Below are 27,479 nucleotides of genomic sequence, written 5' to 3'. Positions count from 1 at the left end.
TCTTTCAAATTCCTCCTCCAGCTCTATGCACTATTCAAGGGAGAACAGAGGTAATCCCCTCTATTTGAACTGGAGAGGATTTTGGTGTGATCCAGCGGGGCTTTTCTCATATTTATTTTTTATTTTATGAATACAATATTCTTTCGCAAATATTTTTGTCACAAAATCAGTCTTAAGATAGCTTGAATTCGAATTACAATTTATATTAATCACACATCCTCTCATTTGCGTGACCCATATAAGAATGATTATAGTGTTAGATTGTGTTACATGACTTGCAATCACATGGCAAGGTTCCTTGGAAATGGTGTCACAACTCTTGTTGCTTATTTGTTTTTAATTACTGAGCTTATATAAAAAGAGAGTACTGCTGATGTCTCTGAGGAAAGCAAAAACTCCTTAGAGAAAGAGAGTTGAACCTGACCAGACATCCTAGAAAGAATTAAGGAGAAAGAGACAGCAAGAGAAGGATGGAGATATGGACATTTTTTATTGCTCTGCTGGTGGCGCTTCTGATTCTGCACTACCTGAAACAGCTTTGGTCACGCAGGCATTACCCTCCAGGACCTCTCCAGCTTCCTCTCGTGGGAGCCATATGGCTGTTTGGATTCAAGATTCATGAAAATACTCTCGTTCAGGTACTTATTGCTTAGTAATAAGTCAGTCTGGTGTCAGCAATTGTTTTATCTATTTTCCCCAACAACTGTGATATTGAACCTTAAACAATAGCATGGGTTAACATGGTAAATGCCATAAGCCTGCGTTGTCAGCAGCTGTAAGCAATACAAATAATAGCAATAATATAAAGGATATTATTATTAATACTGAAAAGCCCAAAACCATATAAAAGTTGAAAATACGCATTAAAAATTACTGATCAAAAATATTTATTGTATTGGATACTGTTAAACTGAGGAAGGAGGAGAGAACAAATTTATTGAGTAACAAATGTAACTTTCTATATGGAAAAAAAGAATAAAATATTATTTATTAAAAAAAAGACTGACCACATAGGTCCTCAGCATTCATTCATGGCAGCCTCTCATAGGTACTAACCTGCATGTGGTATTTAATTTCTTAAGCCTGCTGTCAGCGATGTTCCTTCACTGACAGGGAATGAGAACGCAGGCATAGAGAGAGAACTGATAAGAGTTGAATGCAGAGGGGAGGGAGAAGCAGCACCAGGGAGCAGCAGTAAATGGATCTCTGGCCATAGGGAAAGAATGCAACTTGTCAGCTCAGACAGTGACACAAACACAGGAATACAAGGAGTGCCCTCTCCAAAATCTCATAGAATCATGAAACTGTCCGAGAAGCACAAAACGGACAGGAAGAGAAGGTGGGGGTTTTCCTGTTGGAGGAAAAGTGGGCAGAGCTCAGTCCTGGCAACTGTGCTATCTGAGGATGACGGAGAATAGGTGAGCTCCGACCGGGGCTTTTATTTGACTAACAAATCTGAAATAATTAACTGCCTGAGTTGTCTCGTGTGTGTGGAAGAGAGCCAAGCCATTACACCTGGGGAAGTTTTCATCTTGTTTACTCAAACTAGAAGCACCTCTAAAAACAATTTAAAGAATAATGTACCAAATTCCTCTTAACGGATCTCTACAGTAAACTAGGGTTGCCATATTTTTGGAAACCAAAAATGATGTATGGCAAGCCTAGAGCAAATGCTAATCTCCAGGAAATACTCTCACCAAGATTACAAGGCCAGGGCTGTGAAATCAGCTCCAAAGAGTCATTTAGAAAGCACCAACTGCATCTGTGAAAACTCTTCAAAAAATATAAATTACTTAACCATCAGATATGAACATATTACCTTTTAAAACATTGGAATTGGTAATAATCTGTAGCCCAGACATGTATCGTCTTAATTCTTTACCATATATTTGTATGGTGGCGATGCTCCTGTTGTGATTCACCGTGGGTCTGAAACCTGACCCAGTGCTCTAGCCCAGCCTATGGCAGCCTGGTACCCTCCAGATGTTTTAAACTATGATGCCCATCTGCCCAAACAACCATGGTCAATAGTCAACAATGGTGGGAGTTGCAGTTCACAAGCATCTGGTGGACTACAGTTTCCACATCCCTGCACTCAAAATAATTGTGGCAAGATCATATTCTGGCAATGACTTGTGCATCTACTTGTCTGTCTTTGGAGGGCTGGTCACCATGAAGTGCCTCTGCTGCGCTGATCCTAGGCAGGGGCCACATGGGCAGGAGGGAGTAAAACAAATGGGTTAGAATTATGGGAGGCAGCAGGGGCGCAGCCAGGATAAAAATCAGGGGGGGGCAAGGGGCGGGGAGCAAGGGGCGGGGCCAAGGGGCGGGGCCACATCGGAGCAGCCCAAAATCGGGCTGCTCCGACTCCCTCCTCCCCCTCCGCGATAGGAAGGGACGAGGGGGAGCCAGGATCAGCCCGAAATCGGGCTGCTCCGACTCCCTCCTCCCCCTCTGCAATCGCTGGGGCAGGTGGAGGGAAAGCCCCAGAGCTGCGCAAAGCGGTTGCCTGGCTTTCCCTCCGCCCGCCCCACAGCCAGCCGGCTAGAAGGGACGTCTCCCTTCTCCCTTGCTGGCTGTGGGGCGGAGGGAGGGAAAGCCAGCCAAACGCTTTGCGCGGCTCTGGTGCTTTCCCGCCGCCCGCCCCACAGCCAGCCAGGGAGAAGGGAGACGGCACCGGGCGGGCAGTGGGGCAGGCTGGCCAGTGGCCCTGCTTCTAGGGGGGGCAATTGCCCCCTCCTGCCCCCCCTGCCTACGCCCATGGGAGGCAGGGAGGGAGGGAGGCAGGGAGGGAGGGGAGGAGGGGAAAAGATGATAAGATGAGGGAGACTGAAGCTGTCGTATTTAGCTGAAATATCCAACTGCGTTTTTGAACTCATCATTCCTCTCCTCTCTTTTGAACCAAATGGTAGCTGGGAAAGCAACATGGAAATATTTTCACACTATGGATGGGACATCTACCCATTGTAGTACTTTCTGGATTCCAAGCAGTGAAAGAAGCTCTCATAGACCACTCGGAAGAATTAGAGGAGCGACCACAGACTCCGTTCGTCATGACTATGGCAAAAGGAAAGGGTAAGTAGTGAAGAATAAGAATGTCTACTGGTATTTGCGTGTTCAGACCCACAGACCTCCCCCCTAAATAAAAACACATTTGACTCAAAGGGTAAGTAGTGAAGAATAAGAATTTCTATTGGTATTTCCCCAAGAGAAAACATTTTAAAGGGCTGACCAGAAAAATGGTTCTCTATTATTGTTGCACTCAACAGGAAATGGGTTACCTAGGGGTGAAGAACTAGGGGCTGAGGTCCCTTCAGCGCCCCCTAAAATATTTGAGGGGACCACCAGGCTCCCTCTAAGTTCATGGCAATTGCCATTCTAATGGTGGGTGTGAGCCACATCATGTGATTGATTGTGCGAAGTGGGGCTCACTTGCTTACCTCCCCATATTTTATTCAATATGGATGGCAACTCCAAGTGCTCTGTGGAAGTAGCAATTGTGGTTAGATTAAACTACAGGTAGAAGTTTGTTGCCTGTTGCAATTGTAATGCATTTACTATCCTGGCCCTCAGTGCTGGATGAAGAGCTTCAACTCAGAGTTCTTTCTGCTGAAGGTTTTGATGCTTACATCAGATTGGTACCTTGCCAAGCCACAGGTTACAAGGAGTAGCAATTCCATAAGAAGCAAAGATGCACAGCTAAATACCACATGACTCTCAGGGTCCCTTTGTTAATGTGTTAAAAGCTAAGGCAGCTTTGCAGAAGCAATCAGCAGCTTCAAAGATCTAGCAACAGGTTGTGATTGGTTGCTGATTTCCCTGATAAGCAGTATGCTACTGCAGAGTTATTGAGACGAGGTTAGAATTGTTGGAGTGAGTCTGGAGATTGTTACTGGTGAGAGAGCTGTAAATACGTTGCTTTGCTTTTTTGCTCTGCTGTACATAATAAAGCAACTAGAGTTTAAGTTACTCTTCATCAAGTTTCTGTTCCTGACCCAGTGCACTGAGGCTCCACAGTCCTGCAGGGTGTCTGCTGTGGGGATCGGTATAAAGATCCACTGTTGCTCTATAGCATCTGAATCTGGAGACCCCATGCAAGCCCTGGACTGCTGCCTGCATGGGCTGAATGAGGTGGTGGGCTGGATGAGGGCCAATAAAGTGAGTCTGAATTCTGGTAAGATGGAGGCATGGTGGTTGGAGTCTAGACAATTGTTCAGTTTACTGCTATGGATGGGGTTGAATTCCCCCTAATAATAATAATAATAATAATAATAATAATAATAATAATAATAATAATAATAAATTATTTATACCCCGCCCATCTGGTCGGGTCTCCCCAGCCACTCTGGGCGGCTTCCAACAGAAAAATACAACACAATAATCTATTAAACATTAAAAGCCTCCCTGAACAGGGCTGCCTTCAGATGTCTTCTAAAAGTCTGGTAGTTGTTTTCCTTTTTTACATCTGTTGGGAGGGTGTTCCACAGGGCAGGCGCCACCACCGAGAAGGCCCTCTGCCTAGTTCCCTGCAACTTGGCTTCTCGCAACGAGGGAACCGCCAGAAGGCCCTCGGTGCTGGACCTCAGTGTCCGGGCAGAATGATGGAGGTGGAGACGCTCCTTCAGGTATACTGGACCAAGGCCATTTAGGGCTTTAAAGGTCAGCACCAACACTTTGAATTGTGCTCGGAAATGTACTGGGAGCCAATGTAGATCCTTCAAGACCGGTGTTATGTGGTCTCGGTGGCCGCTCCCAGTCACCAGTCTAGCTGCCACTTTCTGGATTAGTTGTAGTTTCCGAGTCACCTTCAAAGGTAGCCCCACGGAGAGCGCATTGCAGTAGTCTAAGCGGAAGATAACTAGAGCATGCACCACTCTGGCGAGACAGTCTGCAGGCAGGTAGGGTCTCAGCCTGCGTACCAGATGGAGCTGATAGACAGCTGCCCTGGACACAGAATTGACCTGCGCCTCCATGGACAGCTGTGAGTCCAAAATGACTCCCAGGCTGCGCACCTGGTCTTTCAGGGGCACAGTTACCCCATTCAGAACCAGGGAATCCTCCACACCTGCCCGCCTCCTGTCCCCCACAAACAGTACTTCTGTCTTGTCAGGATTCAACCCTGAGAGAACAGGTTCATAGACTCGGGGTGCTCCTGGATCCAACTTGGCTGCTACAGGCCCAGGTGACCTCAGTGCCTTCTACCAGATTCACCTAGCAAGGCAGCTTTGGCTAGTAAGACAGCGAAAGGAGTTTCTGGATCAGGATAGCCTAACTACTGTTATCCATGCACTCCAGGCTGATTATAGCTGATTTGGGGCTTCCCTTGAAGCAGTGACTGACAAAAAAAATGCAGGTTGAACAAACAGCCTATACAACTTGAGATCAGTATATCCTCTTCCAATAAGCTTTTCAGTTTAGATCTTTCTCAGTTTTGCTTCTTTTCAGCCCCCGGTTCCTCTGGGAGGATGAGTGGGATATAAATGTAATAATAAATACAGTGAAACCTCATATCTTGAATGCCTCCATTTTTTTACATTTTGGCTCCCGAAGGTGGAAGAACCTGGAAGTAAATGCTCTGTTTTTAAAATGTTTTTTTGGAAGCGAACATCCGACACAGCCTCCACTTGAGTGCAGGAAGCTCCTGCAACCAATCGGAAGCCGTGCCTCAGTTGAACGGATTACATTCGACAACCAAGGTTTGATTATGATGATGATGATGATGATAATAATAATAATAATACCACCATTGTATTGGCCGGAATATAAACCGCACCCACAAATTGGCCACACGTTTAAAATTCAAGGGGGGGAGATGATACCTGAATATAAGCCGCTCCCTTAAAATTAGGTTAAAGGCTGAAAATCGCTGCGGTTAGTAGAATTGTAACTCTGAGCCAATTTAAGTTGTTGCACTTGCAAGCCCGCAAAAGTTAATGAGAGAAAAAGCAGTGACTCCTTTCCCAGTTGGATTATTCCCACTGGATATTGTTTTCATTCAGAGTGGCTAGTCCTCATGTCCTCAAATGACACATTTTTTGGGGTGTATGAAGAAATGGGTTCAGCACAGGTGAAGCTTTGGTTGATTAGGTAAAGGTAAAGGGACCCCTGACCATTAGGTCCAGTCGTGACCGACTCTGGGGTTGCGCGCTCTGGAATCAGAGTTACATATGCATCTCTCCAGGTCTTTGTCCCCTCATAAAATTTTGTTGCAGACATCCACCAATGGTTCTATTAACCAATCTTTCAATGTTGTATAATATTTTGATGTCAATCCATCTGGTCCTGGTGCCTTGCCAATTTTCAGTTGGTGTATAGCAAATTCCACTTCTTGATTTGTTATTCTATAATTGAGTAGGGTTCTCTTTTCAATTGGAATCTTTTGCAATCTGTTTTTGCCCAAGAATTGTTCTATTTTATCCACTTGTTCTTTTTCCTTTTTGTAGAGCTGTTTATAATAATTCTGAAAACATTTCCTTATCTCTGTCGGGCTCTGTATGATTCTCTTCCATCTTGACACTTGTGATCGTATTTAATTTTTGTCTCTTCTTCAGCTTTCATGATAGTAATTTCCCACATTTATTTGCAGATTCAAATGTCCTTTGATTCATCATTTTAACCTTCCATTCTATTTCTTGATTTATTAATTGAGAATACTGAACTTGCAATAATTTAATTGTTTTTGAATCTGCTGGTTTTTCAGATCAGATCTCAATTTTCTCTCTTTCTCTTTCAATTGCGACAATATAGTATCTTTTTTTCTCACGTTGTTGCTTCTTTCTAATTGCATTCTGCTGGATCAAGAAACCTCTCATGACAGCCTTACTTGCGTCCCAAATTACCCTTTTATCTAGTTCAGTATTCAAATTAGTCCTTTAGGGTTTTTTTGGGCCTTCTTTACCACCTCATCATTTCTCATCAAAACATTGTTCATCCTCCATCTAAAAGAGCCTTGTAGGGATAACTTTAAGTCTAAACTTACAGCATTGTGGTCAGAACAAGTCCTTGGGCAAATTTGAACTTGTGTTATTCTCGGGGCCAGTTCTCTAGATATCCATATGTAATCCAAACGAAACAACCGATTTTGGGGAATCTGAATAAAAAGTACTATCTTTTTCCAATGGGTTTTTTGTTCTCCAAGCATCTATCATATCAAAATTATCTACCATCTCAAAAAACGTCTTTGGTAAACTCCCTTCATTTGTAATTTTCTGTCTCTGAGATCTGTCCATCAGGGTTGAGACTACTCCATTCAGATCCCCCATCATTACAATTTTATAGTCCATATAGTCCAATAAGACATCGTGGATCTTTTTAAAGAATTTGGCCTTCGCATCATTCGGTGCATAGATTCCAAAAAATAGCTCTCTTTCGCCTTGCACTGTTACTTCAATTGCAACATATCTCCCTTCTTCATCTTTAAACATCAATTTAGATTCCAAATAGTCTTTCACATAAATTACCACTCCTCTATTTTTTTACTTTGTCAGATGATATGTAAGCTTGTCCTAATTTCTTGTTTATCAGAAGTTGTCATGGTCTGGTCGGTGGGCGTCAGGACCAGAGGCAAGATGGTGGTGAAGAAGCAGGGACAGGTGCAGGGCTGAGGGTCCAGCAGCAGGCAGTTGCAGGGTCAAGGAGCAAGGCAGAGACGAAGGTCCACGGGGCAAGAAGCAAGGCGAAGGCTCAAGGAACAAGAAGCAAGGCAAAGGTCCAAGGAACAAGAAGCTAGGCGAAGGTCCAAGGGTCGAGGAGCAAGGCGTCGACAAGGCGAGGGCCCAAGGAACAAGAAGCAAGGCGAAGGTCCAAGGGTCGAGGAGCAAGGCGAAGGCAAAGCAAGGGTCCCAGGAGCAAGGAGCAAGGCGAAGGATCAAGGAACAAGAAGCAAGGCGAAGGTCCAAGGAACAAGAAGCAAGGCGAAGGTCCAAGGGTCGAGGAGCAAGGCGTTGACAAGGCGAGGGTCCAAGGAACAAGAAGCAAGGCGAAGGTCCAAGGATCGAGGAGCAAGGCGACAACAAGGCGAGGGTCCAAGGAGCAGGAGGCCAGATGCAACCAGGCAGGGATAGCGTTGCTGTGGCAAAGAGCTGAAGGGAAATGCTGAGCTTTTATCCCTCCCAGCTCCTGCCACCAGGTGCAGTGAAATATCAAGTGGCCCCACCTGGGTGACTACTCCTTGCCTCTCCAGCACAAGCTGAGGTCTTCACCTGTGTGGCCACGCCTTGCTTCTCCAGCACAAGCTGAGGCAGGCTCCAGTCCTGCAAAGCACCACAGGCCTGACTTCTGCCCATACTCCTGACAGAAGTTTTCTGTGCGTCCTCTTCACATGTGTTTCTTGTAAGCAAATCACATCTAAATTCTGTTTTATTAACACATGATGAATCTGGTTCCTTTTACTTTGAGAGTTAAGCCCATTAGCATTCCAAGTTAAGGCACTTTCCATTACTTTCAATGAGAAAGTTCGCTTCAGGTTAAGTACGCTTCAGGTTAAGTACAGACTTCCAGAACCAATTACACTCATATTTTGGTTTAAGTACGCTTCAGGTTGTGTACTCCACGGACCCACCTGGAACAGGTTAAGTACAGACGTCCGGAACCAATTGTGTACTTAAACCGAGGTACCACTGTAATAATTAAAACGTGAACAGTGAAAGAGAGAAATAAATAAAGACAACTTCTGATTATTCTTCTGTAAATTATATATATTCAAAATATTTTAAGTCTTCATTCCAGTATGATATCCAACTGTATTCCAGAATAATATCCAGCTGTTCCTTGTTGCTAGGTGATATTTTTGCCCACCTTCAGCCCTAGACATATGTCAAGATAAATGTCAAGAATAGTCAAGATAAATGTCAAGAATAGTCCTCTTCCAATCCTGTATGATGATTTTATCTCCCCCCCAATTCCAACCATTCCTCCATGTTTAAAAACAATAACTCCTTCATTTTTAAACAGGAAACTCTCCTCTGAAGTCATTTATTTTAAAATACTCCATAGTTATTTACTTGTATATTCATTTTTTTTACACCCAGTTTTATATCTTGTGATCCCATTTCCTGTAGGGAAATTTAGAAAGAGAAAAAGAAAAGAACTTCCATTTCCACCACTTCCATTCTTTTCCCAATAGCATCACCAGAAGCTTAATAGATTCCCCCCCCCTCTAAATTCCCTCCAATATGTACCCAGAATCCTTTCTGAATCATCTTGTAATTCTTTGCTTTAGAGAGACTAAATAGTTCTTACATGCAAGGGCATGAACTTCAGTAAACATTGTTTCTTCTGAGATGGCAACTTTTTACATTGATTTCTGTAAGTAATAATTTCTCATTGATTTTCCATAGGTATTGTATTATCAAATGGTCACACCTGGAGGCAACAGAGAAAGTTTGGGGTAGTTACTATGCGGAAGCTGGGCCTGGGGAAGAAAGGCATGGAGCACCAAATAGTGGAGGAGGCCCAGCAGCTCGTGGAGGTTTTTGCACGTTCAAAGGGTATGTGATGATGGGTGATGGTGTTGAGCCGGCATATGAAGATATATTTGTGTACTACCTCTGTCCATTTTAGAAAGGAATGTGATATGCTTTTCTTGGTTCCTAATGGAGATTGCAGCAGTTTCTCTTGGCTACCATGAAATCCCACTCTCAGTATGAACAGGAGCAGCTGAACTCACATTAGTATTGTCACGGAAATAAGAATTATAGAATAGAAATATTGGTTCATGTATTGTGAGGCATTGTGGGGAAAGGGTGAAAATCCCTGTTTCAGGAATACAAACTGGTCTCTTTTACAAATGGCCTTTCTCCCCCCCCCCCTCGTTTTGCCTGAAGATGGTGATTTGAACTGCCTTGGGCCATAAAGAGGCCCCAGACTGCTATCTGATTAGCTGTGAATAGAGCTGCCGGTGGTATGTGGAGGGGAGGATGTGGACTAGGTTAGAACAGAACAGGCACGTTCTCCACCTGCAATGGATGTGTGCCTTTTGTTATGTTTTAGCCCTAGTATCATTGGAGGGCTCCTATTATTATTATTAATACAATAATTTGATTTGTTTAAAAACGGAAGCCCACGAGGGGGCAATTTGGATAAGAATAGCTGCCTTGGTAATGGAACTTTGCAAATTGCAAATTGCATCTTGCCAAAGACCCTGATCAGCATGGGGGCTGCCAGAAGGGAGTGTCTGCTGACACTCTGCCATACTACCAACGTTAAACCTCTGCTGGATTTCTGAATTATTACTGGTTCATATGTATGAGTTGGTGATACTATATATTTTATTATTTTTCTAGTTTGTAACTTGTTAAAGAAATGTGCACCATTTTTAAGCTGTCTTGTTTTACTTTTTGAATAAATCTTGGAAAATGAAAACTGCCTTTCTGTTTTGTGTGTTTTGCTGGGGGGGGGGATAAATATAGCCCCTAAGCCATTTTGTCACCTACCTCTTTGATTGTTCTTGCCCTGGCGTCACGGTAAAGTGAGCCAGAGTTTTGCCTATCTCTTTGTGATTGGTTGTTCTTTTTTTGGCCGCACGGTAAAGTGGGTCAGAAACGTCTGTGTTTAAGCTTTTGTGGGAGTCACAGAATAGTGTGCCAGAAACCTTTGTGATTAATCTTTTGTTGGCATCACGGTAAAGTGTGCCAGGGTGTTGGGGTCACGGTAAAGTGAGCCTGGGTTTTAGGACTGAAACCTCTTTGAGTAATCTTTTGTTGGTGTCACGGTAAAGTGAGCCATAGTTTTGTAACTGGAAAACCTTACCAGTTGAATTTCTGTCTGCGTCTCTAAAAAGAGACTAAGAGCCTTGCAACCTGGTATAAGGCAGGGGATTTATTCCTTGGTCTCTCCTCCTAAGGTGCTTGGTGGGCATAGGGAAGTGGTGGTAGCTCCACCAGTTTTGGTTTTGTCTAATTTTGCAGAAAGGTTTCACTGCTCTTGCCATTCTCAACCGAGGGGGCTGATTGGGAGGGGCAAGAGTTGCTGAATCCTTACAAGTATAACTTTATTTTGCAGGACAGCCACTTGACCCCTCCATGCCCATCAGTAATTCAGTCTCCAATGTGATATGTGCTGTGGCTTTTGGGCACCGGTTTGCTCTTGAAGATGAACGGTTCCAGAAGCTGGTGGAAGCCATGAATTTTGTCCTAACATTTATATTCAGTGTTGTTCATGTTGTGAGTAGTCACTTTCATTCCTACTAAGCCAAACAGGTCTCCTAAGAGCCTTAATACCACAAATCAGTATTTTGAAATTGATCTGAGAAAAGGGCCACTTACTATCTCATAGCCTGATCAGTTTCTCATGATTATCATTGAGATGAAAAGAGAGAGAGAGAGTAAGAAGACTTTGCCCACCACAGGAGACTCTTTGGAGGAAAGGTGGGATAAGAATGGAACAATGACCTTCCAAACAGGTCATCTAGAGCCCACCAAGGGGAACAGAGGGGAACAAAATAATCTTCTCAAGAAGGGAATTACATAGCTTTGTTGCCACCATGGAAACATAAATGTGTCTACTCTCTGCCCACTTAGCAGTGGCAATCATGATGGCGTCCATAGTGAGGCCCCTGCAGCCACCACCTCAGCGCCATCTTGGATTTAAGTCAATCTCAAAAGTTTATTCCGCTGCCCCTGGTCCTGCTTCCAGTCCTGTTCCAGCCTCTGGCACTAGAGATTTATACTCAGATTCAAACTCTCGGTTCTTCTCGGTGAACTTTCTTTTTTCCTCTGCTGACCTTATTCTTTGTTTGCTGCCCAAGTATTTAAAAGAGAGGCCTTGCGGGAATTCCCAGTGGAAAAAAATATTATTCTTTCTAAGAGCACTTGCAAGATCTGAATATTGCTGGCATAATTCAAGAAGTATTTGGGAATCTCTTTAAACAAAACAATTGGTTGGTCTTGCATTTTGAGATTTTTTTTGTCTAATGTAGGCCAATGATTTTATCTCTGTTCTTTAGTTTTTTAAAACTATCAATCAATCATAGACAATCTGATTGCTTCTTGCTTCTTGGTCCGAATCTAAAAGCTTTATCCATCCAGAGCATCAAACCTTCCTCTTTAAGGTCTTTCCAATTTCTCTTTATTTCCTCTAATTTCCTCTCTATTTTGCTTAATTTCTGTTAATAAGGCAAAAATATAGAATCTTTCCTTTCTCCTTTTGACCTTGTACCAGAGGCCATAGCTCATAAACAACTTCAAGGTCACAACTGAGAAGCCTTGTGAATAAATCCCAAAATAAGCAATAGTCAAACAAGGACCCAGCTGTGCTTTTCAGGGTCAGAATAACAGGGCAGATTCAATTCCAAAAGTCTCTTGCTGAAGAAGAAACAAAGTCTATATTAGAAGGAAACTTTATATCCAGTCTTTCCAACAAGGCTAGGAAGGATAATTAAATAGATACTGCAGGAGTTTATTCCTTTTATTCCTTTTGACACTTGTACTGGCTTTTGACTGCAGTGCGGAAACCGAAAGCAACAAAGTACCAGTCTGATTGTTACGTCACAATGGTGCCTCGCTCTCTGGAAGGAGGGTCATTTCTGAAAGAATAGACGGCTCTTTAACAGGCAAATAATTCTCTTCGCAGGGAAACAAAGATCTAATGCACCCCCTCTATCCCTGCCTAGAGGGGAGTCATGCAAACTACCTTAGAGAAGTTCAAAAAGCAAAAATCAATTTGCAAAATCATGACTGCAGCTCCTCCGTCACTGGTTTCACTTTCATCCAGCGGAAGGGAGTGACCACCATTAATTTGACTCCATTTCCGTGACCAAATTGTCCAAATCTTTCCCAAATAAATTCTGTACTCACGGATTTCTTAACAGTCTTTAAATAGGACGTTTGAAGAATTGACTGCTGGTGCTTTACTGACAGCGAAGCTTCGGGCTCTTGACGGAAGTGTTGGATCCACAGCACCACGGCTCCAACCCTCGCTCTTGGGGCTCCAAAAAGGAGCTTACCAGGGAGAAGGGAGCTTGCTGTTGTTGCTTGCCAGATCGCCAGGTCCCCAAAACGCCCGATTTGGGATTTATTTCAGGGCTCCGCAGCGCTTTTGCGGTTTCCCCCACCTTCAATGTACTGAGGTTTCCTCATATCATTTGCATTTGCATTTTTGTAAGCATCACTTGACTGGGAAACAACAGACAAGTTTATATCAGCATTCTAGGCGCATTTAGCAAAAAGGAATTTTATTAGCGTGAGCAGTTTCTGGGCTGTGGGCACAGCACTAAGACTAAGATTTCAGATTAAAACTGCAGAATGTAAGGAAAAGGGGACCTTATTCTGCCTCCCCACTTTCTGAAGACTTGAGAAGAGAGACTCTTAAGAATATTAGGGTGTCAGGTGGGGGAAGCATGGCTTTGTTTTCTGCAGTCTTCAGATGAGGACTAGACCATGTGAAAAATGAATATAAGATTTTAGCTGCAGTTCATTCATTTTCAGCTTTGTATTCTTTTTATTAAAAAGGAACATTCTGTTGCTGCACCCATAATCTAGGTTTAAGGACCCATAATCTAGGTTTAAGGTGCCATTTAGCTCAGAGCCTTCATATCTCAGTTTTTAACATTGCTTTATATTGGTCCAAATTTTATTTTTTAGCTCCTTATGTATTCAGAAAATGTAAATAATTGATCTTTAATGAAAAAACAAGGGAGGAGAAAGGTTTAGTTTTCTTCAAGGTTTAGTTTTTTGTGATGAAAGATCAAAATTACTTGACTGGAAAACTGGAGGATTTTAAAAAATACAATTAATAATTAAAAAATGGGAGAAGTATACATTTTGAAAAAGGATGTCTTTCCATTTGTGTATTAGGCAAATTTGCTTTTAAATGCAAGCTTACTTGCATTCTCCACCTACCAGAAAAGGCCACTAACTTGTTCCAGGAGCGGTCCCGCAATTGTGCCTAGTTTTGGAATGATGCCTGGGGGCTGGAAAAAATATTTTGAGCCATAGTTTTCTTTCACATTTTCAGCTAGGGATAATTCACAGAATCCAATCATTGTGGGATTCCAGAGAAGATACAGACACCTTCCTTCTTCTTAGTGAGACTCAAACTAATATGCTAGCCCTGAAGAAGAATGCAGATCATGTTTTATTAACTTCTAATCCAAAGCACAAACAGTGTGACCAAGCTTCCTCATGGTAAAGACTGCATTTCTGCTCTCTTTCCTTTAGCTTTATGAAATGCTCCCATGGCTCATGAAACATCTCCCAGGGCCCCACAAGAAGGCCTTGTTCTATGCAGACATTGTGCGTTCATTTGCAAAGGAGGAGATAGAGAAGCATAAGGAGAATCAGACTCTGCATGAGCCACAGGATCTCATTGATTTCTATCTGCTTCAGATGGAGAAAGTAAGTATCAGCTTTGAAGCTGAATACTGCTCATCCAAGGAATCATTATATTCCCTGTTATAAGTGAATACTAATCTCTTGCCTGGAAACAAGCATCATTTTTCCTGAATCTCAGTTGAAAATGGCATTGAGTCCCGTCCCCGTCCCCCCCAAAAAAATATTTCTCATAGTCAGTTTAGTTGCTAAAGTGGGTTGACATCCATCCATAAGCATCTATAGAAATGTCTAGGAAATGTGAAATTAACGGAATGGAAATTAAGTGTGTTAATGGGTCTTGCTTTAGAGCAGGGGTGTCAAACTCAAATTCATCGGGGGCCGCATCAGCAGTTTGGTCACCCTCAAAGGGCCGGTTGTATCTATAGGACTATGTGTCCACTCTTTATTATTATAAATTATTGTCACTGCATTCAATTATTACTGTTTTTTGTAACAATGTAAGTAATAACTAGCTCTGAAAGCAGAAACATAGTCAGAATAAAGGCAAGTAGATATTCAAATGTACAATTATTGTACAATTTATTGAAAAATGATTTTTGGTAACTGCACTGGGTGGTGGAGGCTCTCTAGGGTTTCATGCAGGACCTTTGCAGAGCTACTAGTACCTGGAGATGCTGGGGTCCTTCTGCATGCAGGACAGATGTTCTGCCAGTGAGCCACCACCCTTCACCAAAGGGACTGGCTGAGGTTGACTCACGGGAGCTGCTCTCCTGGTTCCAGGGTTTAAGGGCCAGAAGTATAAAGCAGCATCCTATGTTTCTGAGGAAAGGGAGAGGGAGGGGAGGGGAGGGAGGAAGGGAGGAAGAAAATAGGGAGTGGGAGGGAGAGAGGAAGGAAGGAAAGAGGGGAGAGAAAGAAGAGTAGGAAATAAGGAAGGGAATAAAGAAGGAAAGAAAAAGAAAGAGGGAGGGAAGACGGAAAGGGAGAAATAAGGAAGGAAGTAGAGGGAAAGAAAGAATAAGAATGAGGGAGAGGAAGAAAGATGGGAAGGACAGAAGGAAGAAAGGAAGGAAGGAAGGAAGAAAGAAGGAAAGAAAAAGAAAGAGGGAGAGAAGACAGAGATAAAGAAGGAAGGAAGGAGAGGGAAAAAAAGAATAAGAACGAGAGAGAGGAAGAAAGAAAGGGAAGGGGGGGGTCGCCGCCTTGATTCAGCGCCAGAAAAGAGCGCGAAGGGACCCAGGGGCAAAAAGCATTTCCCGTGCAGCGTGAGGCAGCGGGTGTCCGTTTTAGGAGAAGTGCGTAAAGCCTCAGAGTTGCACGTTCGTGAGGCAAGAGGAGGAGGAGGCGGCTTGCCGGGTCAGTGCCTGGCAGCGCCGTGCGGAGAGTCCCGAGCCTCTGGGACGCAGCAGTGCTCTGTAGCACTTTGAATCCTCCTCCTCCGCACGGCGCTGCTGGGTGCTTTGTCTGTGCTTCAGCAGCAGCAGCAGCAGCCGTTTCCAGGCGCCGAGCCGTGGCAGGAGGAGGAGGATTCAAAGTGCTACAGAGCACTGCTGCGTCCCAGAGGCTCGGGACTCCGTGCGGCGCTGCTCCGGCCGCCTTTCTACCCCCCCCCCGGGCCCAGCTGTTTGTCGGCACGGCGCTTCAGCAGCAAGGTCCCGCTGCTGGGTCCCGCTGGCTGGGGCGCTCGGCGGGCCACATGACGAGGTCTGGCGGGCCGGATTTGGCCCCCGGGCCTTGTGTTTGACACCCGTGCTTTAGAGGATTCCTTCTGTACATAAATTATTTTGGATTGGTGTTCATATGACATTCAACTGTGGATTGAGAAAACAGAAAATCCTAAACAAAATGCTCTTAAACTAGCGTATGACTTCAAATCCCTGTCTCATCTATCTTCATCTACTAGAAAGGACAAAATATATTTTCATTCTTCCCTCTCAGAACAATGCTTATCATGATGACAAATGAATGGTTAAATATGTTTAGTGGTAAGTACAGTGGTACCTCGGTTTAAGTACACAATTAAGTCTGTACTTAACCTGAAGCGTACTTAACCTGAAGCGAACTTTCCCATTGAAATTAATGGAAAGTGGATTAATCTGTTCCATATGGTCCGCGGAGTACTTAAACTGAAGCGTACTTAACCTGAAGCGAACCTTCCCATTGAAAGTAATGGAAAATGGATTAATCCATTCCAGACGGGTCCACAGAGTACTCAACCTGAAGCGTACTTAACCCGAAGTATGACTGTAATTGGTTCTGGAAGTCCGTACTTACCCTGAAGCGTACTTAACCTGATGTGAACTTTCCCATTGAAAGTAATGGAAAGTGGATTATTGCGTTCCAGACGGGTCCACGGAGCACTTAAACTGAAAGTACTCAATCCAAAGCGTGTTTAAACCAAGGTATGACTGTACCATATTTCACCAAAAATGTCACATACTCTATTTAGGGTGGTGGTGGTGGCAGCACCTTCCCATTTCACCTCAGGCAGTGTAAGAGGACACCCCAACCCTCATGAAGCATATGTGGGTGGTATGGTAATAAGTGGGGGAATATCTGCCTCCAGAGTTTCCGTTAGATCCCTCTCTTCATGCCAGTGTTGGATTATTACACCAACCCACAGATCCTGAAATGCAGCACCAGCAGCTACCGCTGTAAATTCAGGAAAGTGTGTGTGGGTTTCTTATCATAACCAGCTATGAAGGACAGGGCCGGCCCACCCATGAAGCAGCCTGTGGCAGCTGCCTTGGGCAGTGGAATGCCAACAGGAGGCATCTCTGGGGTTGTGCTGCCGAGCCAGCTGCAAAGGGGGCAGCTTCTGGCAAGATTTCACCAAAATCTTTCAAGATCTCACCGAGCTCCCTGTTGTTGCTGTGCAACCCAGGTAAGGCAGGCAGCAGCAACAGTAGGGTGGTGGTGGCAGCACCTTCCCATTTCACCCCAGGCAGTGTAAGAGGACACCCCACCCCTCATGAAGCATGTGTGGGTGGTATGGTAATAATTGTGTGGAGAAACGACAAAGTAAGTGCTGAAGGACACATTGTAATGCGTGTAAATGACACATCACTTTTTCCATTTTCAACACCAGAACAAGAATGACCCACAGTCCACCTACGACGAAGAAAACTTGGCTCAGTGCATTTTTGACCTCTTTGTAGCAGGGACAGAGACAACCACCAGTTCTCTGAAATGGGCACTTCTCCTCCTGGCAAGTCATCCAGATATCCAAGGTGAGAGAGGAGAGCTAGGACTTCTCTTGATCACTAGGTTGGAGCATAATTATTTAACAGTTTCATACTGGAAAGAGTTAAAAGTGAGTTTATGGTGTGAGTTTTGGAAGGCAAATGTTATTGAAATAAGATAAAAGTTTTTGACTTACATGTCTGGAAAGATCATTCTCCCCCACCAACATTTTCCCAGGTAATTTATGGAACCTTTAATTATAGGGTTGGAAGAGACCCCAAGGGTCTCCTGCTTCTCCGTGCTCCATTACATGAGGGACATGGGTGGCGCTGTGGTCTAAACAGTGAGCCCCTTGTGCATGCTGGTTAGAAGTTTGGCAGTTTGAATCCGTGTGGCAGAATGAGCTCTCGTTCCTCTGTCCCAGCTTCTGCCAACCTACTCATCTAATCATGGTGTCCAGTTGTGCCAGAAGTGGGGTGTGTGTGTGTGTGTAATTGTCCAGTAGCACCTTAGAGCTCAACTAAGCTTGTTCTTGGTATGCGTTTACATGTGCATGCACACTTCTTCAGATACACATGAAAGCTAATACCAAGAACAACCTTAGTTGGTCTCTAAGGGGCTACAAACTTTTAACGGATGTTAAGGAAAGAGGAGGCTTTTCCCTGCCAGATCTGAAGTTGTATTTCGAAGCAGCAGCCTTTTGCTGGTTAAGGGTTTGTACTAGATAATGATGATATTCTTGACTTAGAAGGACACGATAATGCGTTTGGTTGGCATTCATATCTATGGTATGATAAAGTTAAGGTCCATAAAGGCTTTAAAAGTAATATTATTAGAAAATCCTTGTATAACATATGGAATAGGTATAAAGATTTTCTAGAACCCAAAACACCCAGGTGGATTTCACCGGCAGAAGCTAAGACGCAGAAAAGATTGAATATGTCAACAAAATGGTTGAAATACAGTGATATTCTAATGGAGGAAGGTGATCAAATGAAGTTAAAACCTTATGAGGTGTTGAAGAGTAGAGTAAATGATTGGTTACAATATCATCAAATCAATGAAAGGTATAAAATGGATAAAAAAGTTGGTTTTCAAATGAAAAAGTCTAAATTGGAAACAGAATTGTTAGATTCAAAAAGTAAGAATTTATCAAATATGTATAATTTACTATTAGAATGGCATACAAAAGATGAGCAAACAAAATGTGTGATGATTAAATGGGCAAATGACGTAGGACATAACATCATGGTGGAAGATTGGGAAAGGCTTCGGAAGCATAATATGAGATTTACTGCGTGTACAGTGTTAAAATAAAATTTGATGAAAATGATGTATAGATGGTACCTGACTCCGGTAAAGTTAGCAAAGATTTATCATAAACAAGATAATAAATGTTGGAAATGTAAGAAGCAAGAAGGAACCTTCTTCCACATGTGGTGGACGTGTCATAGAATCATAGAATCATAGAGTTGGAAGAGACCACAAGGGCCATCCAGTCCAACCCCCTGCCAAGCAGGAAACACCATCAAAGCATTCCTGACAGATGGCTGTCAAGCCTCTGCTTAAAGACCTCCAAAGAAGGAGACTCCACCACACTCCTTGGCAGCAAATTCCACTGCCGAACAGCTCAAGTGACAGTGTCCCCAAGTGAGAGACTTCTGGGAAAGGATGTTACTTTCTTTCTGTGTGCCACAACAGCCGCAAGAATTCTACTTGCAAAGAATTGGAAGAATGAAGAACTACCAACAGTGGATGAATGGCAGAAGAAGCTGATAGACTTCATGGAACTGTCTGAGTTGACCGGGAGACTCCGGGATCGGAGTGAAGCAGCAGTGGAAGAAGATTGGAAGCAATTTAAAATTTATTTAAAGAACAAGCATATAATTGATTAGAATTAGTGGAAGTGAGGGAGATAAAATAGAGGTTGTAGTTAATACAATGGTGTGAAATAGGTATTGTTAGAAGTTAATGATAATTTAATTAAGAAGTAAGATATAGATAGAATATAAAAGGATAAGATGTAAAAGATAGAGAAATAAGGTAATATTAAGTTAATAATTAGAAATTATATAAGATTTAGAGTTTACTACAGATGATATGTAAAGAATCGCAGAAGGAGGAGGAATGAGGAAGCCAATAGATTAGAAATAAGGGTTATAAATTAGAATTTTTGTTTTTATATTTTTTGTACTTTGTATTTTTTGTGTTTTGTATTTTTGTAAGGTTTTGTTGTTTGAAAATCTTTAATAAAACTTCCGGTCTACCGCTCGGAGCAAGAAGGCGCAGAGACCTCAGGCTCCGAGGTCTCCGGCATTATGGAGGGGGGGGGAATCTGCGGGGGTACGCAGATCCCCTTGAAACCCCAGGTTGTGCGTCCTGGGGGCATAGTTGGCCCGGCGGAGCTCCATACGCGACTCCTCAGCTGCCCGGGAAGCTCGGAAGAGCCCCCGAGAGCCAGCGGAGTGGCAGTCGTGGTAGCCATTTTGGGCACCATCGTTACCTCCGTGAAGCGATGCCGCAAGCCTTCTGCCTGTAAGCAGTGGATTCTTCCTGACAAAAGTCACAATTTGGATGAAGTAAGTGGAAATTAATTAATTGGGACTAAGAATTCGGCATTGGGAGGTGGAGCAAAAAGGAAGTCAGCCCCCCCCCATTGAGTACAAAATAAGGCAGTAAGCTTGGAGAACCCAGAAATACTGCCAAAAAGAACTTTTTCCTGATGCAGAGTAAAGGGAAAGGTAAATTGTGCATTCAATCTCTGCAAAAGACTGAGATTCAACATGAGAAAAGCCCCCTGTGAACTTGGAGTCGGGTCAAAGGAAGGATCAGCCAATACAATGGAATGTGTCTGGCTGAGTGTGAGAGACTGAGAGCTGTAAACAGATAAAGAGGATTTGTTTTGTTCAAGGCTGCTCAGTACTGACTTTGTGGGGGGGGAGAAAGAGTTAAGGGAGAGATTCTGACCAAGTTGGATTAGAACTTTGCTTCTCCTTCTATATTGGACAAAAAAACCCAACTCCACTGCCTATCTGCAGTGGAGGAGGAGGAGGATTCCGGCAGAGGACTGGGAGAGAAGGTTCTGGAGGACAGAGAGGAAGACACACAGTGGGATTTAATATTGAAAACAATTGTGGAACTGACAAAGGATGTGAGTATCTCCAAACTTGATATATGCCTCTTGAGAGATGAGACTGTGGAAGGATTTGCACCAGACCTTGAAACAGAGGAACTAATTGAACTTAAAAAACAAGAGAAGGGAGAAGAAAAAAGACTGGAGGAGCAGGACTGCGTTGGTGTGTCTTATGTAGAAAATCCAGAAGTGGAGAAATGCAACATTGAAGGACAATATGCTGAACTAATGGACTTAATTTGTGAGAAAAATACTGTTCCACCGGTGGGAGAGGTGGAACAGGGAGGGAAACAAGGAGAAACCACTGTTTCACTGGTGAGAGAGGTGAAACAGGGTAGGGCGGGAATACAAAGGCACCCCAAAAAAGAAAGTAGAAAGGCCAATACCCCAGTGAGAGAGGGGAAGATGCAAACAGGTGGGGTGCAGAAAGAGAATGACAATGAGAAAGGATATAAAGTGCTGGGATTACGGAAGAGGGGGGTAAGAGTTCGGCAAAAGCTGGATTGGGACAGACTAGGGGTGGGTTGAGGGAGTCTTGGATTATTTGGTATTGTTTGATGTAATATGGTCTGACCTCGGAATGTATTAAGGATTGTATTAAGGATCTGGCTGATGTATCTGGAGACACCGACTTCAGGGAAAGGGGGGTGGGTCCTTGTTGTGAGGGTGGGAATAAATGGGCAAAATATTTGGACGTTAAGTTTAAACATTTTTGGGTAAGGGATAGAGATTAGTTAAATAATAGCAATTTTGGAGAAAGGTTGTTAGAAATAATGAAGCTAAAACATAAAAAGAATGGTTATTACCAATAAAGGAGTTAAAATTTAGAAAAAGAATGTGATGTTAGATTTGGAAACTGCAAGAACTATTTTAAGAATTAGAACTCAAGAAGGGGAAATGGGGAAGTCCAAAAGGTTTAGTCTAGAAGTTATAGAATGGTGTTATTTTATTTTTATTTTTATTTTTACTGATGTTTTTTTCTATTTCTGTTTTTCTTATTTTTAACTGTTTTTGAAATGTGAAAAATTGGGGGGGGATAAGAGAGGTTGAACTGGTTTTGTATACTTTTTTCTTTTTTCTGTATTTCTGTATTTCCTGATAAAATTCAATAAAAATTAATTTTTTTAAAAAAGATAATCTTTAATAAATACATTTTTTAAAAAAACAAAGATCAGGTGAGGAACTGAGGATCAATGAAACTAAGTAGGAAATATTGAGGGCCAGGGGTGGAGAATACACACACACACACACACACACACACACACACACACACACACACACACACCAGACAGCCTTTGACCCCAGTCCTTCAGCAAATCCAGCCAGCTCTGATAACCCAGAAACAACTGAGATTAGCTTTCAAACATTTCACACCTGGAATCTAGAGTGGGGAAGAACCATGCACACTCACTTGAGCTCCTTGGAGGACTAGGTGAGCTAAAAATGCAAGAAACTAGGATGTATTCACAGAGATTTATGGAATATGTTCAAGGGAAATAAATGTCCACCTGAAATAAAATGCAGTATCCACAATAATCCTTCTGTTTCCATCATTCTCTTCAGATAAAATGCACAAGGAAATTGAAGATGTCATAGGTTCTGCTCACTCAATCTGCTATCAAGATAAGAAGAAACTGCCCTACACCAATGCTGTGATTCATGAAATGCAGCGCTTCAAATATGCCATTCTTTTGGGGTTGCCTAGGCAATGTACAAAGGATGTGAAGCTGTGTGGTTTTCTCATTCCCAAGGTATAAAAGTGTGATACAGCTGCACTCCTGTAGCCCAAGAACAAAGAGCAGCAAAAGGTTTCATATTGAGAGATGCAGCCAGCCATACAGGAACTTCCTGTCTAGTCAAAAATCTGAAGGGCAAGAGCAGGAGCTCCACCTGCAGACATTTTTCACCATCGGCAAGTGCCACTCCATGGGGCCTTTGAGGCAGGGGAGGAGCATGTAGTGGACAGAGGTCCTCCTGTGTTCCTGCCTGTACAGAAAGTTTTTACAGTGATGTATACAAAGCCACCCACCCCAATAATAATAATAATTCAGATCAGTCTCTGCAATGATTAGTCTTGGTATACTGTGGGACAATAAAAAAGAAGTTTTGATCTGAATGCATTCCAAGTCAATTGTTTCTTCTTTGCAGGGGACTATTATTATTCCTGATCTGCGCTCTGTTCTTCTTGATCCAACACGATGGGAGACACCTTCAGAGTTCAACCCAAATCATTTTTTGGACAAGGATGGGCAATATGTGGCTCGAGAAGAGTATCTTCCATTTGGTGCAGGTAAACACAGAAGACCAAGCTATCTTGTGATCTGTAGATGTGCTTACTGGTCTACTTCCAGGAAATGACATCAGCAGCAGCACATGAGGGAGTGGGCCAGAGCAGAAGCAGCTTCGTTCTGGCTTGAGTGGCACTGCTAGTCAGCAGAATGGGGAAGGCAGTGGCAAATTAAGGGGAGCTCTATGTTGGTGGCTTGGGACCCACACATGCACATACATCTATGGGGCCTCCATCTGGACCTCCCTACATTTGCCACCCCTGCCTTGTCCCTGAGAGAAATACTAAAATAATGGGCTAATGCTGCCAATTTCTTCAAAAGTCCAATCCAATACAAGCAGCACACAGGGGCACAAGATTAAATCTAGTATTATTAGTACAAAAAGAGAACAATAAGAGAACAATATACAAACGCTGAAACAGAAGCTAAAACCAGATGCCAAAAGCAGATAACATATACAAATAAATACCAAAAGGTGAAACCAGTCTTTATAGTCTTTGAGGCTCTGTTCGTCAGGCTCCTGTAGCGGTCAGCAAAGTAGCAACAGGTCGAACCAAGTATCAACCAGAGTGCACACAGATTAGACAGGCTGCCGGTGTTTGTCACCTGTTTTGCCCATGAAGAGTTTCGGGCTTCTGCAGTAATTTCTCTTTCTGCTTTCTGTTATGTTTAATACATTCACTGGTGGTATAAACCAATTCTTATTATTATTCGAACTAAATTACTAACGGACATCTAAACAAACAAATGTCAAAGGCGGGACAGTCCTTACAATTCATATGAAACCTCTTATCTTGGCTTAGGCCACAATGCTCAATTTCTTATTCCAGAGAGTTTTCTCATACATCTTTGATACATTTACATGTTCACTGGTAACACAAATCCTAATTATTATTTAGATAAATAGTAAAAAGGTAAAGGTAAAGGTACCCCTGACCATTAGGTCCAGTCATGACCGACTCTGGGGTTGCGCGCTCATCTCGCATTATTGGCCAAGGGAGCCGGCGTATAGCTTCCAGGTCATGTGGCCAGCATGACAAAGCCGATTCTGGAGAACCAGAGCAGCACATGGAAACGCCGTTTACCTTCCCGCTATAGCGGTTCCTATTTATCTACTTGCACTTTGATGTGCTTTCAAACTGCTAGGTTGGCAGGAGCTGGGACCAAGCAATGGGAGCTCACCCCATCACAGGGATTTGAACCGCCGACCTTCTGATCAGCAAGCCCTAGGCTCAGTGGTTTAACCCACAGCGCCACCTGGGTCCCCATAGTACAATTTCTAAAATGCATGTACATATAAATTAGTACTTACATTTCTTATGTTTAGTGTTTTTTTTAGTTTGAGCATGTATTGACTAAGCAAAAATACTGTGTTTGGATCACACATATATACAAGGGATTGGTTCACAGGTGATAACAATTGCTGATGACAATTAGGGAGGGCCCAGAAGGATATTAGTACTTGCAGTATCTCTACTATTTCTCTGTGTTATACTGCTGGTGTGTTAGTTTAAATGAATACAGAAAGGTCAAGATCTGAATTTAAACCGTCCGGTTGTAATGTCTTAAACATAAAAATCACTTTAGTTTCTTGTTGTCTTAATATTTTTAAAATATCCTGCTTGTGGTATTTCTTAGGTGTATACTGCCAAATGCCAAAGAACATTAAATCAGAGTCACTGTGCTTCATTTGTAAAAAAAATGTGATGTAAGAGGAGCTTCCATTACTTTATTGCGGATGTGTGATCTATGTTCCCCTATGCATAGCTTTAATGGTCGTGTAGTGCTTCCTATATAAAATTTGTTGCAAGGGCACCGTATGCAATAAACAAAATTCTTAGAGTTGCAAGTTGTCATAGAGTTAATTTTAAAGGTGAACCGCATGTGTTCACTCTTGATCTCTTTCACTTGCAGACTGTAGGGGCACATATTACATGAAACGCATCTATAATGGCCTTTAGTGATAGTAGATGGTGGTTCCAAACAATCAGCCTTAACCAATTGGTTACGTAAAGTTCCTTTCTTTCTCAACCCTAAAGGGGGGGGGCTCTTTGCACCCAGGGATATCTTCCACAATATATAATGTTTCTAATGTGGCTAGCCAAGGGTGTGAAATCCATCCCCATGACCAGGCGGGTAGGTTTTCTGTTGTTAAAACTATCAGACCGTGTTTCAAGTAAATCTTCCCGGTTACAACTGTCTACATGTCTATACGTGTCTTGTATGATATAATTAGGGTAACCCCGATTGATGAGAGCTTTTCCTAGCTGATTAGCTGCATTTCTGTAGTCTCTCTTGTCAGTAACCTTACAAGAAACCAACAGATCGTTTCTCCCTACTTCATTACTCTTCCAGTCATCCTTCTCATTTGATAAGGAATTTACCGTATGGACAGTTAATCAGATTGAAACCCTCCCCTTTTTTGTGGGAAACTCCCTTATTCCAAGCCACAGCTGTCAACTTTCCCTTTTTTTGGGCTGGAAATTCCCTTATTCCCGCTGCTATCCTGGATTGTTAGATATACCGTAGACTGTCCCTGGGACAGGTGAGGCTGCTGATCCCTTATTTTCAAATCCGAAAGTGGACAGCTATGGATTGAAAAGGAATGCTACTGACAAGAGAGACTACAGAAATGCAGCTAATTAGCTAGGAAAAGCTCTCATCAATCGGGTTACCCTAATTATATCATACAAGACACATATAGACCCAATGAGCTTGTCAGTTGGCCTGAGGGAGAACAATAAGTCTAATTCCTACCAAGGAGAAGAAAACCTGGCAGGACAGTTTACTCCATGGTCTTAACCCCTTTCTGCATTGCTGATTTGGACAGTTGACAAAAGTTTTCCTTTCATTTTTAAAAATCAAGTTTTATTGCAAGTTTTATACGTGAGACACAATAAATATCATACTAATCTATAAGGGAAAATAGAAAAAAGATTAGGAAAGGAAGAAATGAAAGGAAAGCAAATTACCTCTATCAAAATTAAATAAATATTCACCCTTATTCTGCACACAGAAATGTGAGCCCTCCCATCTCCCATTTGGGACCTAGATCCTCTTCTCCCAGTGTCTAGTCCTTCATTTTCAAGCTGTCCCCTTCCTCAGTGTATCTTCCTTGATTTGAGATAGGGAACTCCCAATTACAGAACAAAATGTACGTATAACAAGAAGAAAGAAAGTTTAGCGCTGACCAGGCTAGGAAATTGACAGTAGCCTTGATGATTTCACTATCCTATGTCTATGTTTCCAAAGTATTATGGAGAATGTTTATAACTACAAAACAATAAACATGGGAAAGTAAATTATTTCTCACTTGCTGCCCTCTTCTTATCTCTTCTTCAGGGGCTCGCATTTGTTTGGGAATGCAGCTGGCAAAGATTGAAATATTCATCTTCCTGACCAGCCTGCTGAGGGCATTCAGGTTCCAGCTGCCAGAAGGAGTCAAAGAACTCAATCAAGAGGCTACAATAGGGGCTACAACACATCCCTATCCTTATAAACTCTGTGCAGTTCCCCGTTGCAACACATAATAAAATATGAAAATATTAGGGGCTGCACCCCTGCTTCCTCCACTCGGTGACCCCTTTGCCACTCCTGACACATGAACCTCCTAGCATTTCCCCTTCCCTTCCCCGTCTCATCCCATGCAACTTCTGAGGTCTCTTTTCACCTTTGCTGCTCCATTTCTGAAGCCACTTCTCTCTTATCTTCTGCAGCTCTGCTTTGCACCCATTTCCCCCATCACCCCATCTCCTCCTTTCCTTTAGGCCCTTTCATGTCCCTGCTTTCATCTCCATCTCCATCCCCATCCCTCCTTACTCTCTCCTCTTTGGCACCTTTCTTTGCATCCCCGTTCTTACTCTCACTCCCTTTTCCCCTCCTCCTTACTTTTCTCAAATCTCCCTCACACACACATTCCCACACCTCCTCCTCTCTCCCTCTTCTGCAGCCCCCTTACAACACACACCCCATGCTGAGATATGTTATTGTATCTTTGAAATGAGCAGACTCCTAAGAACAATACTGTCCCCTTGTCCAGTTGAAGAAAGTTAAGTTTCTTTGATGGATACTGCACATGTGTGCTTGTTAATAAAATATCTCTTCTAAATCAGTACATTTAACCTGGAGCTTCATGTTGAGGACCACACATGGTATCAGGAGTGAAATACATTGTGTGGAGGTACAATGGAATATTTGAAGCCTTCACATCCTTTATCACATTTAAGGAATGGGAGAAGTTTGAAACAGATATTCCCCTGACTTCCACTATCCTTTCCTTCAATGACAGAAGTTTGAGTAAAATGGGGATGGAGGAAACTGAGATAACTGTGGCTTTAACCTCTAGCAGACCCTAGAACAATGGAGGGGTGGAGGAACACTGAGAAAAATACAGTGGTCCCTCGACTTACGAATTTAATCCGTTCCGAATGCACATTCGTAGGTCAAAAAAATTGTAAGTCGAAAAATGTGGTTTCCCATAGGAATGCATTCGTAAGTCGAGTAAACCACATCTAAAATTCGTAAGTCGAGAAAACCCCATCTAAACCGCAACGGTTTTCCTTTCAGATGTCGAAAAAAATGTGTGTGGCCATTTTTTTCATTGGT

General features: G+C 42.9%; 2 protein-coding genes across 6 annotated transcripts; both read left to right on the top strand.

The window, feature by feature from the left end:
- The first annotated feature begins 372 nt into the window (after positions 1-372).
- Positions 373-26,985, top strand: LOC148685781 (cytochrome P450 2J2-like). Of its 5 annotated transcripts, XM_088669271.1 has the most exons (9): positions 374-638; positions 2,913-3,075; positions 9,339-9,488; positions 11,002-11,162; positions 14,157-14,333; positions 17,359-17,500; positions 22,150-22,337; positions 22,735-22,876; positions 26,217-26,985. In XM_088669271.1, exons 1-9 carry the CDS (start codon positions 471-473, stop codon positions 26,402-26,404), a joined length of 1,479 nt encoding a protein of 492 aa, XP_088525397.1. In that variant the 5' UTR covers positions 374-470; the 3' UTR covers positions 26,405-26,985. The 5 variants fall into 5 exon arrangements, with proteins under 5 accessions (XP_088525398.1, XP_088525397.1, XP_088525399.1 ...); XM_088669272.1 differs by lacking the exon at positions 14,157-14,333 and having other exon boundaries at positions 373-638; XM_088669273.1 differs by lacking the exon at positions 374-638 and having other exon boundaries at positions 3,060-3,166.
- Positions 19,689-22,136, top strand: LOC148685782 (uncharacterized). Its single transcript, XM_088669276.1, has 2 exons — positions 19,689-20,032; positions 20,434-22,136. The coding sequence occupies exons 1-2, from the start codon at positions 19,772-19,774 to the stop codon at positions 21,112-21,114; spliced, it is 942 nt and encodes a 313-aa protein (XP_088525402.1). The 5' UTR covers positions 19,689-19,771; the 3' UTR covers positions 21,115-22,136.
- Positions 26,986-27,479: the final 494 nt, after the last annotated feature.

The sequence above is a fragment of the Zootoca vivipara genome, chromosome 5 (genome assembly GCF_965207765.1).
Source record: "Zootoca vivipara chromosome 5, rZooViv2.hap1.1, whole genome shotgun sequence".
Lineage (NCBI taxonomy): Eukaryota > Metazoa > Chordata > Lepidosauria > Squamata > Lacertidae > Zootoca > Zootoca vivipara.
The sequence above is the reverse complement of the archived record's forward strand: the minus strand, read 5'-3'. Positions and strand labels throughout refer to the sequence as shown.